At 39.4% G+C, this 20,666-nt stretch overlaps 2 protein-coding genes across 2 annotated transcripts in view; both read left to right on the plus strand.

Moving 5' to 3' along the window:
- LOC140165105 (T-complex protein 1 subunit zeta-like) overlaps positions 1-20,666 on the plus strand; it is a 328,487-nt gene that overhangs the window by 1,995 nt on the left and 305,826 nt on the right. The gene's annotated exons all lie outside the window — the stretch shown is intronic.
- On the plus strand, positions 1,351-19,774 carry LOC140165101 (ADP-ribosylation factor-like protein 16). The gene is made up of 5 exons (XM_072188528.1): positions 1,351-1,689; positions 13,733-13,791; positions 14,273-14,392; positions 17,747-17,862; positions 18,735-19,774. The coding sequence occupies exons 1-5, from the start codon at positions 1,629-1,631 to the stop codon at positions 18,913-18,915; spliced, it is 537 nt and encodes a 178-aa protein (XP_072044629.1). The 5' UTR covers positions 1,351-1,628; the 3' UTR covers positions 18,916-19,774.

The raw sequence follows: 20,666 nt of genomic DNA on the forward strand, positions 1-20,666 counted from the left end.
AGTTAAAAAGTGAGCTGTTGTAAACTACGGTAACCTCATTTGGTTATTTTAACCTTAAACACCCCTTTTTTTTCGCGAATGAGAGAAAATATGCCAAACATTTTCGCGCGCATTTGTACAATAAACTTCTTTTGTCGCCAAAAGGTTGGATTCACTAGGCCTATACTTCAAGACAGTTTTCCAACTACATCCCCCATGTCAAAAAGCAAATTTATGCCCCCCCCCCTCGTGCATTTTTCCCCCAGCGCGACGAGGGTGTTGATGCGCTTGAAACCAGTGCCTGCAAGAGAAGCTTTGCAGTACAAATGCGCGCGAAGCGCGCTAAAAATTTTGGCATATTGAAGCTAAACTGGTGACATATGGTACAAAAACGGAATACATTCCAATTGGTTTTTTAGGTTAAAATGAACAAATATGAGTTGAATTAATAACTCTCAGAAGTAGGCCTACTTTACCTTTTTCATTGGGGGGGGGGCAGCGCATGGGGCAAGGGTTCAACTTACGGAGGGGCTCCCGCCCCAGGCTGCCCCTCATTGAGGCATTTTACTTACAAAATGTATACTATAGTGTGGTTTGTTTTTTTTTGTTTGTTTTTTTTGGTGCATATTTTACAAGTGGTGTCTTGAGCTTTTTTTGAACGGGTTTTGATTTAAAGGGTAACACAGGGGTCACATTTCAAAGTTTATCAATTTGGTAAAGAACACTGGTAGTGCAGTGTCAACATATTCCTCTCATCCGAAAGGTTTGACCTTTACCTTCGGAATTCGGCGCAGTACCATTCGCAAGTAATAACAAATTAAAACTGCTAAATTTTGGAATTTGAAACTAAGGCCAAAAAATGTTTGCTTGTCCATATAGATCACTTTCAAAAGATTGGTCGGTCGGTAGGGAAAAAATTTTTATCTTTTTTTTTTTCAAGGACCGAAATAATGTGACTGAAGTACTTGTTTTGTATTTGAAACACTCGATAACTGACCATAAAATTTCCACCAAAGACAAACAATTCAAAGCATTCAATTTTTCATAGTTTTAATAGTACATTAATTCAATCTATGTGTAACGTGTATATTTCTATCTCTCTCCTATTACTAGAACAGCTGTATGATACTGCACACTTTTGCCAAATCATGGCAAGATGCAGGCGGGGCTGCAGCACTCTTTCTACGCACCCTATATACTGATGCGAAGAGACAACCAATTTCCGCCCAATTGGCGTGAATTCCCAAAATTGGCAACCTGGTTAAAAGGTCCAAGATGGAGAATCCTGACGTCATCTGCTAGAAATAGCCCATGATTCCAAGCGGCATGACAGTGACTGGATGGGTTTGGATTTATATAATTTGATCTGTTTATGCAAAGTCACTGATATGTTCACTGAAATTTATCATTGCTTTAGTGGTTTACTAGACCTTTTTTGGTGCAAAGAGATTTTAATAGCGAGCATTTTTAGTGAATAAAACTTCTTCCGGCTTTCACTATATCCCATCATGCATTTCATCAAATTCCAAGATGGCAGCTCCCTGGAGACGAGTATTCTGCTGTTAGAAAATTCATGTTTTGGGGTGAATTTCGCCTATATTGTGCATCAAACCGTGAAAATCATCCGTAGCATTTGAGACCTTCTAAGTATGTGTCTGTTGTTGGGTCCAAATGGCGTCGGAAAAACGTTGCTGCTTAAGAGATTGCAAAATATCCTTTTTATTTTTAAGCTTACTTCAAAAAATATTAAAAGTTGGTATTGTTTTATTGACATGTCTGTAAACATAAATAAATTGCTGAGTATGACTATGAATATGCACTGTTTAAGTACTTCCCCTGCCCCTATCCAGGAGCACTAGTGGGTTCATAGTTGGCTGACTGAGATTGACCAAAATTGTGCATTGGTAGGTATGTGAGCATACCTTACCTGAGCATGCGCAATATTCAGCCTCTCTCAGCATAGGGAAATCGCGCACCCGGCGCCATTTTGGAAATTCATTACCGGTAGTAAATTTTACGGCGATGTTTTTGAAAAAATTTTTGGGGGAATTAGATTGAGTTAAAAACAGTTCCAAAGCTTACAAGGTCAAGTCAAAAGGTTGAACTTGATCATAACCCGGAAGAGGTCAGATGATTCGCACGTGGTCGCGGCAAATTTTGGCGACTTTCTAGTGGGTTTGAAAGTGACGATTTCGATCTAATTTTTTTCGGAAATTACTCTCCAAATATCTAAATAACGGAGTTGAGCGGTAAGTTAAATGGAGCACGCGGTGAATAAAGGTAGTTTTTGTACATAAAATGTTTGGTTTGATGAGATTGGATGGATGCCTTGCGCAAAAGTGAGTGAACTGGGGACTTTGTGTAGTATGAATTAGCGACTTTTGCCAGTGAGTGAACATGTTTAACCCGGCGTGGTTTGTGTATATACTAATTGAATGGGCTCATGCTGTGGATGCTGGGATAGATTCTCATTCTGTGCCGACTATGAGTCGGGGGAAGAAGCAAATTTTGACCTTTCCTATTCCTATCCCATCATGCATAGCGCTAGCAGATTTTTGCTATGATAGATGCATAAATCACTGTGGACACATCGGGTATGATGGCCGGGTGGGGGGACACACAGGCCGCTTTTTTTGGCCATTTTCCTATTTGATTTTCTAAATGTTCAAATTGATGGGGGGACGTACTCTTATGACGCTACATCATGGGGGGGTAACTTGAGCAGGAGTGACCCCATTCTGATGATCAAGTGAACTGGCCCTCGAGTTTCCGCAATGATCTTTGGAATAGGGAGCATGCGCCAGCCAGTGCTCCAAAGGGTGCCTGCTCAAAGACAAAACTTACGCTGGGGAAGGGGCGGGGGGTTCATACTTGAGCAGGAGTGACCCCATTCTGATGATCAAGTGAACTGGCCCTCGAGTTTCCGCAATGATCTTCGGAATAGGGAGCATGCGCCAGCCAGTGCTCCAAAGGGTGCCTGCTCAAAGACAAAACTTACGCTGGGGGGCGGGGGGGTGGGGGGTTCATACTTGAGCAGGAGTGACCCCATTCTGATGATCAAGTGAACTGGCCCTCGAGTTTCCGCAATGATCTTCGGAATAGGGAGCATGCGCCAGCCAGTGCTCCAAAGGGTGCCTGCTCAAAAACATTTTCCTGGGGGAGGGGGGTGATCAGCTAGTGCTTATGATAATTAAACATTTTAAAGGGTGCCCCCTCAAACAAATTCCCCCCCCCCCCCCCTTGTATCAGTGAAAAGGTGTACTCGGGTGGGTAGTATCAAAACCGTGAGTTTTTCAATGACAAAAAAAATAAAAAATAAGACACTTCAACACAAATTTCATCTTTTTGAATAGGTTTTTCTTTATTTTTGCATATGTGCTGTTGGCCCTCACTGTGGTTTCCCAGGGACTGCCTTTTGAGGAGAGCGAGAGCAATCGCTCTCTACTGCTCTCCTTAAATCGGATATAGGAGAGTGATTTTTAGCTTTCCTTAGTTGACCATTCACTCATTACATTTTATTGTAAATGTTCTAAACAGCTCTTGAAGGCTCTAGAAGAGCTATTCAATGCTCTCCTGCAAATTCCAAAGACAGTCCCTGGTTTCCATCCTCTGTCAAAGCTGGAATCTGCATCAGAAAACAGAAATAAAACAAAATGTTACTCATACATGTTCATTTAGTATATTAGGGGCTATCATTTTCATGGGCTCCCAAATTTACAAAAAGTCAGCATCAATAAAATTGCACCCCCTATTTTGGCAACAAAATTTTATGACCCCCTCCCCCACCACCCACTGATACACCTTACATGTACCCCCTGAAGAGGCTAAAATTGTATTCAGTCTTTTTGAATAAGATAAACACATTATCTGTGGTCATCTTGCAACTCCCTACATTTTGGTCATTTTATGACCCCCCCCTATTTTGCTTTCCAAAAATTATGACCCCCCCCTGTATATTTGGGACCCCCTCCTTCCAAAGAAAATGATAGGCCCTTATGTTCACATCAATACAAATTCAATCAATCTAGGATTACATTTACAGTTCAGTACCGGTAAATAGCAAGTGCTTGTTTCTTAAAATTGTGTACAGTATGCACAGTATAGGCCTATAAGCATTTTAATATGTGCATGCACAAAAAGTTTGTACAGGAAATTGGCTGATAAAATGAGACATTCAAATTAGCATATCTCCGCAACCACATGTCGTATGACATTCATTTATGCCTCATCAGTTTTCTTTCATTTAGCTCTTTAATATGAGATTACTTTGATGAGAATCAAAAAAAGTTCAATTTTTTTTGTATTATACCTAGCATTGGTGAACAGAAATGTTTTCACCGCGCAAAAAAATTACCAGGGCTGTCAACTCTCACGCATTGGCCGTGAGTCTCACGCATTGGGTCACTTTCTCACGCCAAGGTAGTACAATCTCACGCCTAGGTAGTAAATCTCACGCAAAAAGCTGGAAAATGAGTTAAATCTCACGCATCGTCATGAATAAATTGTTGCTCCTACCCCCCCACTTTTCACATTCTTGAGCGCCGTGGCTCAAATAATCATGGTACAAAATGAACATTGGAGTCGGAAAATCCCGGTACGCCTCTGTCTCACGCCAAGCAATTCCAAAAGTTGACAGCCCTGGTGATCACCGTCATCGTCTGTATGAACTACATTGTATTTAATGCATGGGGCCTGGCACAACACTAGGACCGTGTGGACGCACCTGCAACCATGGATAGCCAAAGTTGCTGGCATCTACATCTACTAAAGAAATACTGGACAGGACCAATTGGTATCGACGTCCAGGTTCTGGTGCCACAAATGTTTAAAAACAACTCAACTGAGGGTGCATAATCCAAGGGTGCGCATAAAAATAGCTGCTAGTGCAGAGTGGCTTAGTTTGATGAGGCTGGGTTTGAATCCACTGGCTCGCCTGTGTACAGCTGAGCTGAATGTGTCTGTATGTAGCTCCAGACCTTGGTGTTGAACGATTTGGTTGATGTTGACTCCTGAATGATGGATGCAGGATGTTCTTGGATCTTGGATCTTGGATGCTATACCTCCAAATACTCCCTGTAGAAGTTTTAACTGGAGGTGTGATTGAGAGGTCTATTTTTGGAGTCGGGGTCCTACGTCGCTACATTCAGCCAGGGCAGACTTGAAAGCTGAATTAGTTTGATGAGTAATGGTGGATGCAGGCAAGTTGTTCCACTCTCTAGTTGTTTGTGGGAAAAATGAGTTGATGAAAGCGTCGGTGTTGGTCTGGTAAATTCGGTATTGGTTGTCGTGTCCTCTTCTGGTCCGTTCTGTCTTTGGGGCGATGTATTTGGTGTGGTCAATGTCCATGATGCCATTCAGGATCTTGTGAAAGCAGGAGATTCTGTTTCTTCTGCGACGTTCTTGAAGTGGCAGCCAGTCTAAAGATTTTTTCAGCGCTGTGACACTTGTGTCTCTCCCATAAGTACTGGTAACAAATCTAGCTGCAGCATTCTGGACTTTTTCAAGATCAGTGATGTTTTTGACAGTATACGGATCCCATGCTGCAGATGCGTAGTCCAAGTGTGGGCGGACAAGAGAAGTGTAAAGTTTTTCCTTGGTAGTAGTTGAGGTATGGTGGAAGTTCCTTCTAAGAAAGTTCAATACTCTGAAGGCTTTGTTTTTGGCATTGTTGACTTGGGCGTTCCATCTCAGGTCATTTTGGATGAAAATACCAAGATATTTGCTATTATTTGTCTCTTCAAGCTTGACTCCCATCATGTTGTAGGAAGTTACGCCTGGATTCCTCTTCCTAGTGATGCGCATGGTAGTGCATTTCGACGGGTTAAACCTCATGCCCCATGTTTCGGCCCAGTTCACCATGGTGTTAAGATCAGACTGAAGCTGGTTTTCGTCTTCGGGGGACTTGATGGTGTTGTAAACAAGACAGTCGTCCGCGAAGAGTCTGGTGGTGCTGGTCACTCCACAATGGATGTTGTTTATGTGAAGGAGGAAAAGGTGGGGACCAAGGACTGTCCCTTGTGGTGCTCCACTAAGAACCGGAACCCAGTCTGAGAAATTTCCATTTACCACAACTCTCTGGTGTCTTTTTGTAAGAAACGACTCAATCCACTGCTTTGTGGTACCCCGGATGCCATAGTGGTCCAGTTTAATAAGAAGACGACGGTGCGGCATCACGTCAAAAGCTTTTGAAAAGTCTAAAACGGCTATGTCTGTGATGTGTCCATCATCCAAGTTCTTCGTTAAGTCGTGGGAGGTCAGAATAAGTTGTGTTTCACAAGATCTTGATTTACGGAATGCGTGTTGGTTGTCTGCCAGGATGTTCCATCTGGATAGGTGAGTCATTAGGTTGCTGTCGATGATGTGCTCGAGGAGCTTACAACATGTGCTTGTCAGGGAAACTGGTCGGTAGTTTGCAGGGTCGGTAGTAGGTCCTTTCTTATAAATGGGCGTAATGTTGGCTCTCCTCCAGTCCAATGGGAGGTCCCCGTATCCAGGGACTGCTGAAAAATATGTCTAAGCACTGGGGCTAGTTCTTCAGCTGCCATTTTCAGCGCCTGATTTGGTATAGCATCAGGCCCAATAGCCTTTGAAACATTTATATTTTGAAGCAGCTTTTTCACACCTTCTTCCCCAACAACGATGGGTGGCATGTCTGGGAATGGGACACCAGACATCGAAGGCATTGACTCTGGTTTCACATCTTCGTGTGTAAACACTCCTTCAAACTGGTCTGCCAAGGCTTTGGCTTTCTCCATATCACTGGTGAGCAACTTATCATTAACTTTTAATGGTTGGATACCTGTATTGTCTTTTCTTCTGGAGCGAATATACCGCCAAAAGGATTTGGTGTTTTCTGAGTCCATGATGTCATTAACAAAGTGTCTGTGGGCACTTCTGATTGATCTATCAACCTGTTTCCTGACACTAACAAACTTGTCCCAGTCTGCTTTTTTGCCAGATTTCTTAGCTTTGTTGTAATATTTCTCTTTTTTGTTGCATAACTTCTTTAGTTTTGTTGTAAACCACGGTGGACGCGAGTTGCCTTTAACACTCTTTGTTGGAACAGTTTCAGCAACATTGTCACAGATAGTATCACGAAACCAGGCCCAGTTGTCTTCAACTGATTTGGTATCCGGTGACGAAGGAAATAGTCGGCCTGAAGTTTAAGTGCCTTTGACTTGAAGTCCTCTTCAGACACTTTCTTCCACAAATGAATATTTCGTGGGGGCTTGGGGGCAATAAATGTCTTGGTAGAGACATTTGCTTTGATGATACAATGGTCGCTGATACCAGGTAATGGCGCAACATCAGATACCAATGAAGGATGCGAAGTAATTAACAGGTCCAATGTGTTTTCGGTTCCATTCGAGTCCCGTCGTGTGGGGAAATCAACCAGCTGCGTAAGGTGGTTCTCCTGGATCATGCTGATAAGTGACTCTTGCAAGGTATTTTTAGAGTCAACCGAATCACTTTCTTTCCATGACAGGCCAGGCACATTAAAATCTCCGCCTAGGATGACATACGGTGAATTTACACTGTCGTTGATTTCACTCAGGCTAGCACCCAGGTTTTCCAGCGCACCAGATTTTTCATCTGGCGGACGGTAGAATGCACCCAGAAAAGCGGTCTGGTCAGGCAATGATGCCTGGCACCAAAGGGATTCAATGTCAGGATGAGACAAGTCTTTTCGCTCAAAACATGGGATTTTCTTGTTTACAGCGATAAAAACTCCACCGCCATGCGAATTTCTGTCATTTCTGAAAACATTTAAGTAACTGGGGAAGATTTCGGATGAATAATAATGTGTGTCAAGCCAAGATTCAGTACCTATCACAATGTCTGGTGTCTCGTTTATGATAACGGTTTCCAACACAGCAATCTTTCCTTTGATACTTCTACAGTTCATAATGAGGACTTTCAATCCTCCTGGGAAATGTTTTGTATCCCCATTTTTCTTAACATACTTTGCACCAGGGTTCGTAGCCTGGTCAGGTCTGCTCCAGTTTTTGCCAGACTTTATCAGCTTAATTGGTGTAACTGTAGGCTGACTAGGTGGAGTTGTAAACACCGGCTGCCTAACTTTACGCCATGAATTGCCAGATTTTGTCAGCTTAATTGGCGTAACTTTGGGCTTTTGGGGGCTCGAAGAGTCCACTGGCACAGCGTTAATATGAAAGTCAGATGTGTAGGGGGCAGTTGTTATCAACTTAATCGGCGTAACTTTGGGTTGACTAGGTAGGGTAGTAAACTCCGGGTGACTAAGTGGGCGTGGCGTCAACGGCACTGGATTACATGTGCCCTGCTTTGTAGGCTGATCAACTTTATGCCATAAATTGCCAGATTTTGTTAGCTTTATTGGCGTAACTTTGGGCTTACTAGGACGTGAGCGGCCCACTGGCACAGAGTTTATTTGAAAGTCAGGTAATGTACAATTGTCACTATAACTCAATGATGACAAAATACCAAAGGAGTTATTTAATGAGATCGCACCGTTGCTACTCAAATTACTAATATTTATATCGTCGCAAATCGGGCAGTTCCAAACAGCACTTGGGTAATCAGTATGAAATTTTAAGGTATCATCTGAAACTCCTGAACAGTCAATATGAAACCATTCGTCGCAGGTGGAACATTGGATACAATCAGTTTTAACAGCATAACCACATAGTCCACACGGGTACTTGGGCTTTCTGCCACGCGTTTTCCACCAGCTGGGCAAGCTGGTTCAGGGCGGGCCAGGGTTTAACTGGATATCTCCAGCCAACAAGTTTATTAACAAATGAAGCGGCAGTCTTCCTCTGGGGAAACCCAGAAAGGGCGTCGAGCTCAACAAAAGCCCCTTCCCGCTGTACGGTTTAGTAGCACAGGAAAATGAAACCAAATAAGCTTCACGCAGGTTGTAGGGTAAACACAGAGATGGGGGTGATGAAGATGCATAACCATAACCAGAAATGTTCATGACGTCGGGTATTTGAATTGGGTTGAAAGTAGTGTCAAAAAATGGTAAGATCCTACCGTAACTCTCCTCGGATAAAACTCGGTCTTGCTTCAAACACAGTCCAGTCACACAAAATGCCATACAAACCAGTGAGTACACGGAGTATGATTCCGAAAATCCCCTACGGCGTCCCAATGCAGGTAGTAAAAACATGGTGGATCCGGTCAATTAAAATGAAGCCACGATATTTAAAAACACACAAAAATGTTGAAGTCGAGTCCGGTTTTTAAAAATGTTGATTTACACTCAAAGTCGTAGGGAAAATAACACATATAAACTTCTAAAAACTGGGTGGATGAGTTGTAGAGAATCAAGGCCGCAGAACGACGATGGAATTTCCAAGGTAGAAATCTCGTGACGCAGCACAATATTGCACAACAGGTGTGGTATCCACGTAAATTCCAGTGAGTTAAAAAGCCAAGTGGCGCGAAAACAAAAATTGTTTAAAATACTGCTCCGGTGGTCTGAAATTTCTCCAAAAAGTTCGTCAATGTGGTGTAGGATGATAAAAGATGATGGTAATTAGGGCAAAAATTTGAAAAATTTCCAAAAAGTGAAGAATAAATGCAATAAATTTTGAGAAAAACGGGAGCTCCAAAAAATGCGACCACTCTCAATCACGCCCTATCTATCTATCATAGGGCGTGATAGTACGGGGTTAGAAGCTATACTTTTGAGTCATGGTTCTGGCACCGTGGTTGATGTATTGGTTTGGTCTTTGGCTACGGGTTTCTGCTCTGTCAGGAATATCATCAACAGATATAAACTTCGTGGGATGGAGAGTGGAAGATCACCCGAGTTGATCTTGTACAACATGGTCAGACGTGCTGCTGATCTTCTGTCTTGAAGAGAAGGCCAATTCAGCTCCTGAAGCATATTGGAAACGCTGGCCTTCCGCTGATAATTCCCTTTCATAAAGCGGGCTGCATTCTTCTGGACTGATTCAAGGGCGGAAATGTGCTTCTTGTGATAGGGATCCCATGCTGTACACGAATACTCCAGGATTGGTCTTACTAGAGAAGTGTATGCCTGCTGTGTGATATTCTCTGGACATTTGTGGAGGTTGTGTTGAAGAAAGTTGAGAGATTTCTCCCAGTCTAGCTTTGATGAGAGTTAGGTACGGATGGTGTTCAACTTGTTGCATGGCCATAACCAGGACAACCCTAGTTGTAGTAACTACAAATTTCGAACGTTTGAGGACTTGTTCTCAAGTTGTAGGTACTCCCGTAGGGTGCCTCCAGGGTTTTATTTTGGCAAGTTTGCATTAGTATATCTTGTAAAATACTCACTTTAGAAACCTGTGTCACTGATGTATGTCATCTGTGATTGCTCAACTTATTCTACGCATCAACTTTTGTCCAAAGAAATATTTAAAAAGATGATTTTTGAGTGATTTTTATGAGCAGCGAAAAGTCCACTCCATGACTATGTACATGTGAATATGGGTGATGAATGCACGCTAAATCGCTGGCGACACATAGCTCCTTGGAACTCATCACGGTCGGTATTGGAACTAGGACAACCCAAATAATGTAAAAATGCATTGTCATTGAAAAGTGGTCATCTTTGGGGAGGAGGGGGTGGTTCAGGGCGAGCCATGTTTGGATAGGAAGTTATCAGTTGTCACTTGATCAAGAAATCTATCTACTGGCTCATTCTTGTATTATGGGGTCCAATGGTGTGACATACAGTCAAATTTTCAAAATTGAATATTAATGTCAAAAGTTAGCTTAAATAAACTTTCAAAATCTGCAAAATATTTTCAGCGATGATTGCCCAGAAATCTGTACGAAGCACATAACTGTGGAGAAATCACTCTAAAATGTCGCGCATAACCGGACACCAAACATGTTTTAACCCCTGCTAAACAAAAATATAAATGCCAAAATGGCTAAAAAGTTGCAAGTTAAATGTGGTTTAGGAGCTTTTATAATGTAAAAATAAAATAACATTATAAGAAGTTGCTGTAACCTTCAAAACAGCATATTTGCATTTTGGTCAAAATACATGGTCAAAAATTGACCCAAAAGTTAATTATTGGGCCTGTTTTGTACAATTTCTGTCAGTTTAGATTAAAAGTTGCCATTTTTATGTGGGGCCAGCACAAGTGTGGCATAATAGATAAGTGGATGACTTTCTATAACATCAATTTTGTGCACATGAGAGAATTTAAGGTGCCCAGTGGTGTAGCAGATAACTGGACACCAAAATATTTGGTGTCCAGTTATGACTGACAATAACAAGCTATCTGTAATTATGTCATACTTTGAAAAGTGTATTTGACCTGCAAATTTATCTAAACATATCACACTGTTGTCTTAAGTATTCATTGTTTATCAGATACCCAATTTTTAAAAATTATGACATATTATTCATTTTCATGTGTCGGTCATAACTCGGTGTCCAGTTTGTCGTACAATATCCAGCTTTAACTTTAATTCAACTTATTTTGCAATTTCCATTTGTCAGTCATATATTTAAACATGTCATAATATATCATTTGAAGTATTTGTTGTTTACAAATTACCCCATTTTCAAAAAATATAGCACATTTTGCATTTTTACATGTCGGTCATAACGTCGCAAGCATAACGCTGGACACCAAAATATGTACTTTGCGTAAGCGCTGTCTTTGTTAACAGATGTTTTGTCGCTAACATTTCTTTCATAATACAATTTTAGTATACATCCTATTCACTCAATAAGACCAAAAAAAATAAGCAATGGTCATATATAAATGAAACTAACAGGCAACCAGATGTAGATGATCTTTTTTGTCACAAGTGGTGTCCATGATTTTCGAGACCTTACATGTAATAAAAATTAAAAATAGCGGTTAACAATTTCTTTTTTGAAAGTTTTTAGTAATAACCCACTTGTTTTGTATAAAAAATTACAAATAGGCCAAATACCTGTTACAGTTTTCAAAATTCAGGGCAAATTATGTGTCGGTCATAACCGGACACCATTGGACCCCATAATACAAGAATGAGCCTACTATCCATGGTGTGGCGCGGTGGCGACACGATAGTTACTATGTGGATTGAAGATAGAGTGTGGAACTAGATATTAACTTCAGTCATTCAATTGTCGCCAATGTTATGTATATTTACAATTCTTTGTGAAGTTAATGTTACCGAAATTTATTTTGATGACTTACTTGTATCCTCAGAGCAAAGTTTGCTAATTTATTTAGAAGTTAACCATGCTAACAATTCATTGACTTTTTCGGGCTCTGTACTCATTGTGATCGGCGTTGTTTAGTTTACTTCCGAATTTTCATTGCTTTACATGATGTCAACGACCAGGCACATCAATTAGAGCGCATCCAAAAGAGGGCTTGCCGCATTATCCTTGGTGCTAATTACTCATCCTACACAGATTCCCTTGATCAGTTGGAACTCCAAACCTTGAATGATAGAAGACTACATCTCTGTACACAGTTTGCTCAAAAATGTGTCGAATCTGATTGGTACTCAGAATGGTTTCCACACAATATGAGGACCCACAATATGACCCTTAGACAGTGCAATAAGTATCAGGTCCCCAGAACCAAAACAAAAAGATATGGGAACAGCTCAATACCCTATCTCACTCATCTACATGTACTTAATTAGTGCATCTCATTATGTTCATATTCAGCTGGTGTGTTTTAACTGTGATTTTATGACAGCAATTTTATCTTGATGTATTCAATTTGTTCCTTATAATTTGGCTGGTCCAATTTATGTGCAATATTTTGTTATGTTATTTAGTAATTACTGCTTTATAAAATTAAATTCTTTAGAACATCTGTGGTGTGTGGGGGTGTGTACGTGTGTATATGGAGGGCTGATAGTTTGGGTGTGGGTGTATGTAAGGTGGGGGTGGAGATATAGGGGTGTGTGAACTGTGTGAGTGTGAGATTTTGCCTCAACAAGTGCAATTAATTTCTTTGAGTAATTTTATGGTGTTTTTATGTATATTTTATATGTGTTTTTTTTTATGTCTTTTAATGTATTAATGCAAATGTAATATTTCATGTAATTTGGCCCTCACAGGGCCACTTAATTTGAAATAAATTTAATCTGAATCTGAATCTGAATCTGTCATGCTTCACTGATTCTGATGCATTTTGAGCTTCACGTTTTATCCTCATATCCATCGTCAGTTATCAGTGGCCTGGATTGAGGATAGACTTTTCGATCAAGTTGTCGGGGGTGTGTGGGGTACGATAGGTCCATGATGCCCAATGTGTCGATTGAAATCTGGTTATGCAGAATGAGGTCCTCGTTTGCAGATATTTACAAACGGGATTTCTCTCATAGCTTTGATGGATTTCAATGGGATTTGGACACAATGACAATCACAGGTCAATGACCCTTGGGAACATTGATGTGTGATGCCAACAGCCTCAGGTGTGAGGTCAATTTGGGGTCACTTTCCCTTCTGGCGAGGACACATTTTACGCACTGCCTAATTTACTGATCTGCTTGTTTATCATTTTAACCCCTGGACACTACTGGTCATCTAACACTAACAGCATTTCTGATTGGAAAATAACTTGAAATGCCCATTTCAATTGCCAATTATGACCAGGCTTTAAACTATTTATGGTAACTTGCATAGTATTAGTAGATGAACCCTCCTTGATTGGTTCAAAATTGGACACAATATCCGTTTTGGCCAATCGGCAGGTAGTTCTCATGGGGTTAAATAGCCGCATGCATTGCATAGTACTATTATTCCTTTAATTTCCTTAACATTCTGCTATACATTATGCCAGCAAGAACTCTTTTACAGAAATGGAGGATGTTCCTGCCACTATTCCTACAGTAAGTCAGTGTAAGAACCAGACCAGGGGGATTTCCTAAAACAGTCATTTGTGGTCACATCAAGAGCATCCAATGTTACATTTCAAAGTGGCAGGCCTTTCAATCAATATCAAAATTGAATTGATCGGTTCCAAACATTTGGATGTACCGCTTGTATATATTGAGAATATTAAGAAATGATAGAGATTGCACACTGAAATTATTTAATAAAAGATGAGAAAGCCCGGGAACCACTCAAACCCAATGTGTTGTCATCTTCAAGCAGAAATTAGGGGAAAGCGTTACTGATTTCGCCAATTATATAAAGATTTGAAATATATTTTGAAATAAATCCTGATACACAATACACACACAAACAATGTAAAACAATTTTTGAATATAAATTTTTATACACAGGAAATTAATAATGTTTGTTGTTGTTGTTTTTGTTGTTGTTGTTTCTAAAGCTTTATGATAACATTTTGTAACTGACTATTTTCAGGTTGGGACCAATCTTGCCAACATTAATATCAACAAAAGAAAAGAACTGACAGTGCGTGAGCTTGGTGGAACCATGGCCCCTATCTGGCCCAGCTATTTCAGTGATGCGTCAATCATAATTGTAAGTTGCATAAATTAATAAGCTGTATACAGGCTTGGAAATCCACAGAGGCCACAAAGGCCATACTTCCATTGCCCTTACTTAGTATTGGCTTTGATGCCCCTCAATTTCAAATCCATGTTCAGTTATAGTGGCATTCATGCCCTTTGCTCACTGGCCTTGAAATGAGTGCCCTGGGAGTACCTTTGAAAATTTGAATTTTGAGGCCTGAAGCTGCACTAACTTCATATTTTACACACAGTTGGGGATAGTATGTTCCCAGGTTGAAAAAAGATGTTTGTTTGTTTAAAATGTCACACTGTGTAAAAACACACTTGGGTCCTGATGAATAAAAAGCCAGTAGCATGCTGGTCTGTAAGGAAAAGAAAAGAAAGAAATACAATTGAAGCTCAAGAACCATCATTAGTAAGAAAAAAATGCTGCTCACAACAAATCAAGTAAAATGTTATATTGCTGTCACTGTGTCAGTCTCATTGGGCTATTCCAGTTGAATTCCATACCCCCTCCCCCATGGAAGACATGACCTTAATCTCCCATACAGGAAATATAGATTTCAAATGGAGTCATCCATTCAGGTAACCCCATTTGAAATCCACACTCCCTGTGTGGAAGATGAAGGTCATGTCTTCCATAGGGGGTGTATGGATTTCAACTGGAATAGCTCATTCCCACATCACTTTACAACATGTGAACCTGATCCAAACAGGCTGAATGTAGCAATTTTGAAATTGAGATATAGGCAAACATTGGGAGAAAAAAAACTAATAAAATATTTAGAAGGAAAGTGGCAATGTTGTAATTTAATTTTGTAACTTTGCAATCAGATGTACTGGGTATGAAAGGATTTCAGCAATATCACACACTGTGCATAGCAAGTTGATGTTATAAATGCTGATACTACATGTACCTACTTAAAATTGAGACAGCTGTTGTCACAAAATGAGCGGAAAGTTGCCAGGAAAGAAAAGAAGCCATGGTTCATTGAACATTCCAGAAAACAAGAGAATTCTTCTTTGAAATATTGACTTCTGAAGACCAAGTGAGAGAGCAATCCTGTCAAGTTATATATCATTTTAAAGCTTATAATCCAGATATTCTCTGAACTCAATTTGTGGGAACAGGTCTCAATTGATTCCATTGGCCTCCTTGGTAAAATGAGAGTGATATTTTGACACAAAACTATTAGCGTGTTGTTCAAGTGAATTCGGGGTGATGCGAGGAATACGCGGTAACGGCCCCAGTAGAAACAGATCGGGTGAAGGTGAATGCAGGGTAATGCGAGTGAATCCGTCAACCACCTATTGAGGTGGTTAATAGTAAGGCAGTGACTCAAGCCTGGATATTCGGGTACATGTACACTTTTTCCCTACCCGGATACAAATTCCATTTACGGATTACCCGAATTAAAAATATAAAAAAATTTTAAATTTTTTTTTCAAAGTTTTTTTCGGTTTTGCAGGGTCTCTGGACCTAGACCTAAATGCTAGGATCATGGTTGACCTAAAAAAAAAATTTTTTTTAAATTGAATTTTGCACATTGTTTTGTAATTTTAATATGAAAATTGATACATAGTTTTCATGTCATACTCTATTAACGCGGCTGTGTACTCTAGCCATTGTTTCTTTCTCAAAATTGAGTTTTTATGATATGTTTGTACCTTGTTATGTTTTTTATAAATACAAGGAATGAAAATCCAGATTTGTAAACTCCAACTGCAATATTTTAAGGATTTTATTTCACTATTCCACTCGTGTTTGAAATTGAAAAGGAAAGAAAATCTTTGTTGTACCAGCAAGGTACACGTGGCAAGCAACTCATCGCGTTGCGTATCGCGCAATTTGTTACTTTACAAATACGCGGACACGCGACACTTATCTGCATCATGTGGCGCATCTTATGGAAACACCACGGAAGCACTGATTTCACAAAAACCTAGTGGTCAAATGGCTCCGTTTTAGCTGATAAAATGTGGGTTTTTCAAGTTCTTTCCCCGATTTAAATATCAAGTTATGAATGGATTTCGCTCAAACTTCTCAAGGGGCTGTGGATTTACCCGATGTTCACGTAATATAAGTTTCAAAAAAGTAAACTGTCGCCTTCTCCTGTGAGATTCGATGAAAGTGCAAAATGTGACCACTTTAAACTTCAACGGCCATTATTTCAATGTTCATTTTCTCGGTAAAATGACGATTTAGGTACTACGATAACTCAATAAATACAGCATCTATAGGTAAGCAAATATGATCATCGTAAAAAGCATGATCGACTCAAGAAGCAGTTTTCTCATTTTTTATATTTTGGTCTATTTCCGATTTTGGGCATCATTTTGTGCAAATAGGCGTTTTGAATTTTAAAAGTTCATTTTGATGCCTTATATGGTCAATATCTCAAAAATAAGGCCAATATCAAAAAAATAAAAAAACGTTTTTGGAATGGAGCCTCAAGATTGAGCTAAAAACAAAATAAAATATTTTGGAAAGAGTGTTTTTTTGTTATGATGTACCTAACAAATATTGCCAAAAACTCACTTTTTTGTGATTTTCTTCATAATTGTTGTTTTTACCCCAAATCTGTATTTATATTAAGATTTATTGATGTCTTGCCTTCATAAAAATGTATACTTTTATATGTTTTCTTGTGAATAATTACAAAGTTATTGCACTTTTACTACATGCATGTCTGAGAGTACACAGCGTCACAGCCACCTTAATGATATCAAAATGCATTCAAATTCAATGCATTTTGATATCATTAATAGACTATGACATGAAAACTATGTATCAATTTTCATATTAAAATTACAAAACAATGTGCAAAATTCAATTTTTTTTTTTTTTTTAGGTCAACCATGATCCTAGCATTTAGGTCTAGGTCCAGAGACACTACAAAACCAAAAAAAAACTTTTTTTTTTTTTTGGAATTTCGGGAAATTTACCTCGGGTACCCGAATATGTCATTACCCGATAGGTCACAGCCTTAGTTAATAGTGGTGCGGGTGACACCAGAAGTTAGCCTATTATAATACAGTGTGAGCATTCAAAATCTGACCTTGAAAGGTCACAAAAACTATTTGCTGGACTTCCGCCTTCCCCACTAAATATGTGGGTAGTGAATTGATACCCTGCATTTACAGCGCAGTAGAAACGACCCGATGAAGGTGACGGGATTAAAATGCGGGTAAATGTGAAAGCGCGGTAATGCGAGGTGCTCAGTATAAACTCGCTATAGTATAAGATTGGATTGGGTGGTGACAAAAACCAATGCAGATAAAAAGTACCAAGTATAAATTTTGCTTCCATTGACCAGACCACAGGACCAGACCCACCCTGAACTTTTTCAATTTTCTATTACAGTTTGTGATTGATGCATCTAACAGAGTTCAAATATCAGCTGCATGTATAGAGCTGTTAAGTGTACTATCAGCCAAGCCACTGCAACAAGCATCCGTCCTTATTCTACTAAACAAAATGTAAGTTTATGCATGTGGGGTGTATATTATGTGGGAGTGTGTGGAGGGGCGTATGTAGGGTGCCTGTGTCTGTGGATATGGAATATCTATGTAATGTGTAGGTTAGTACTTTGTGTGTTTATACTAATCTGTATAGAGAAAGACATTGAGACAATTGCATCACAATTGAGAAAATCACAAGACCGCACCCAAAAAAATTCCAAACCCTATGCATGGAGGTATGTGTTTAAAATTTACAGAAAATGTCAAAATTTGGTTTCAAATTTCCAAACAACTTTTTAAGGGGTTTTTGAGGTGTGCATAAATTCAAGATTTTATTTCCCCTCATGACAAAAATAATGTTTCCTCATTTCTTTCAAAATACCTTCATTTCCCTTAAGGGTAGACGAGGTATTGTTGGTCGAAGCAACCTAAAAATCGATTTTCTTTATCTAGATCAATATATTATTGAAAATTTACACCTTGATGTTTTGCAAAAGTTCATTCTACCAATCGTATACTTTGCAAATGTGCTTAATTTATTGTTGTTTATGAGTTATGTAAGTTTTACAAAAGTGTTGTTGTTTCAGCCCTCTTTACAACGTAACTCAAGAACCGCAGCACCTATAAGCGTATATCTGTGATATTTTAATTCTTCTACACGCTCGCTATGAATTGAGCAATGCAGTTTTTTGCCAAAGCTCACTACCATTAAGTAAGATGCTGTGAACTACCAAATCACAACAGTTTAAAATAATTAATAACCTTAAACTAAACAATAATCTGTCCTCTTTTCCCCATCATGACAGAAAATATGTTTCCTAATTTGAAAATTCTTTTCTTTCAACACGTAGTGTAAACTTGATTTTGTTCCTTTTGTTCATTCATTGCAGAGACATGCCTCGCACCATGAAGCTAGGTGAACTCAAATATCTCCTCCGATTAGAGGACCTCCAGCGAACAGCTCCTCAGCCAATCACAGTGCTTGAAACCAGCGCAAGGAACGGACAAGGTCTGAGTGAGGTAGTCAGGTGGCTTGCAGAGAATACTAAAGGGTCCAATAATGGATCTTGACTATGTGGGAGCACATGTTTATAGAACTCATGTATTCTCTTGGTCAGGGTTGTTCCATCTATCACACTTAACCCATTTCATATGTCTGTCAAAGTAAAGGGGACACCATCTTGAATTCCCTGTTGGTTTGTACAGGGCCTTTCAGTTCCAGTCAATTTTTTCTGCATAGAAAATACCAATTATTGCCTTTCTTTCGTAATTATTGGAAGATGATTCCCCTGAAACAGTAATTGGGCGATTCCAGTTGAAATCTATACACCCCGTATGGAAGCCATTACTTTAATCTCCCACACAGGGGGTATATATTTCATATGGAGTTACTCATTCAGGTAATCCCATTTAAAATTCACAATCTCTGTGTAGGCGACTAAGGTGATGTCATCCATAGGGGTGCATGGATTTCAACTGGAATAGCCTATTTGTGATGTGATCAAGCAATGAGTCTGATTTCGAGCAACATCCAAGTTCTGTTTTTAATTTCATTACAAGAGCCACTTTAACTACTGAAAACCCCTTCAGAATTGGACTGATGGTTCCAGAGATATAGTCATTTCAATGTTCTGCAGAACAATTAAATACAAAGGATGTTGAATACTATAATTGCCTATAGCTCAAAATCAATATTTCCGACATCCAACTCATTTTGCTTGATTACATCACATTTGTTACCTGCTCCCACAAAACCGGACATAAGTCACTAATTTTGAAAATTGAGTTTTTGATGTCATCATTTAGTATAGGTCTTCAGCTTTCATTTGATATTCTAAAATTATGTTTCTGGGACATGTGGTCCTCATTCTACGGTCTTTCAACTGGGAGGGGGGAAGCGACACATAAAGAAAAGGCAAAGGCACAAAAAATGGCTGGGTTTGACTGGGTTTGTCTCAGAAAATGCTAGATTTGGGTGCTTAAAATGTAAAAGAATATTTTGTTTTCAATGGTAAACATATTAAGGAATCAAAACATAATAAAAACTGAAAAACAAAATATACAAGGTTTTTCACCCCTTTCCCAACATTGACTCGCTGTATCTTGAAATGGCAGAGTGCAACTTCTGGTGGGTTTCGTCAGAGCAGGTCACATTTATGTTTTGATTTTGCCATTGAATGCAATGGTAAGTATCCACTTTGTGTCAGAGGGTGCAAGATGGAACACCCACAAACAGCCAGTACGGTGAAGTGAGCTGGCATGAGGGACATGATGCTGAGGAATGGACATTGGGCAATTCCAGTTAAAATCCACACTACCCCTGTGGAAGATTTAGCTAAAGTCTTCCACAGAGGGAGTAAAAGTTTTGAAACAATTGGGTAACTTCCATTTGAAATACTCACTCCAGTTGTAGAAGATATAGGTAAAGCTATAACACAGGGGGAGTATGAGTTTCAAAATGATCAATTGTAACCAATTACATTTGAAAAACATACTCCCCCTGTGGAAGATATTCCAAAATCTTCCACAGGGGGAGTGTGGATTTTAAATGGAATAGCCAAGGAATGGAGAAGGCATGAGTGAAGTTGTCAGGTGGCTTGCTTAGAATGCTAAAGGGTCTATTAATGGATTTTGATTATGTTTGAGCCAGTGTTTATAAAATGCTTGTAAAAAGTGAAGTCTTGTTATTTAAAATGTGAAAGTATATTGTATTGTTATATGTGGGAAGTGTGCAATATTGAAATTGTGTTCTCATGTAAATTTTGTATTGATAATTGGTTTAAAGTTAGCACCGTAGTTTGGAAAAGAATCAATTAATTTAA

The sequence above is a fragment of the Amphiura filiformis genome, chromosome 11 (genome assembly GCF_039555335.1).
Source record: "Amphiura filiformis chromosome 11, Afil_fr2py, whole genome shotgun sequence".
Classification (NCBI taxonomy): Eukaryota; Metazoa; Echinodermata; class Ophiuroidea; order Amphilepidida; family Amphiuridae; genus Amphiura; species Amphiura filiformis.

What these genes read in the sequence shown, in the direction of transcription:
- LOC140165101 (XM_072188528.1), top strand. Translation starts at nt 1,629, where the DNA reads ATGTGTCTGTTGTTGGGTCCAAATGGCGTCGGAAAAACGTTGCTGCTT. An exon ending in GTGATGCGTCAATCATAATT is followed by an intron (nt 14,393 to 17,746) that starts GTAAGTTGCATA and finishes TTTCTATTACAG; the next exon opens with TTTGTGATTGATGCATCTAA. An exon ending in CTTATTCTACTAAACAAAAT is followed by an intron (nt 17,863 to 18,734) that starts GTAAGTTTATGC and finishes CATTCATTGCAG; the next exon opens with AGACATGCCTCGCACCATGA.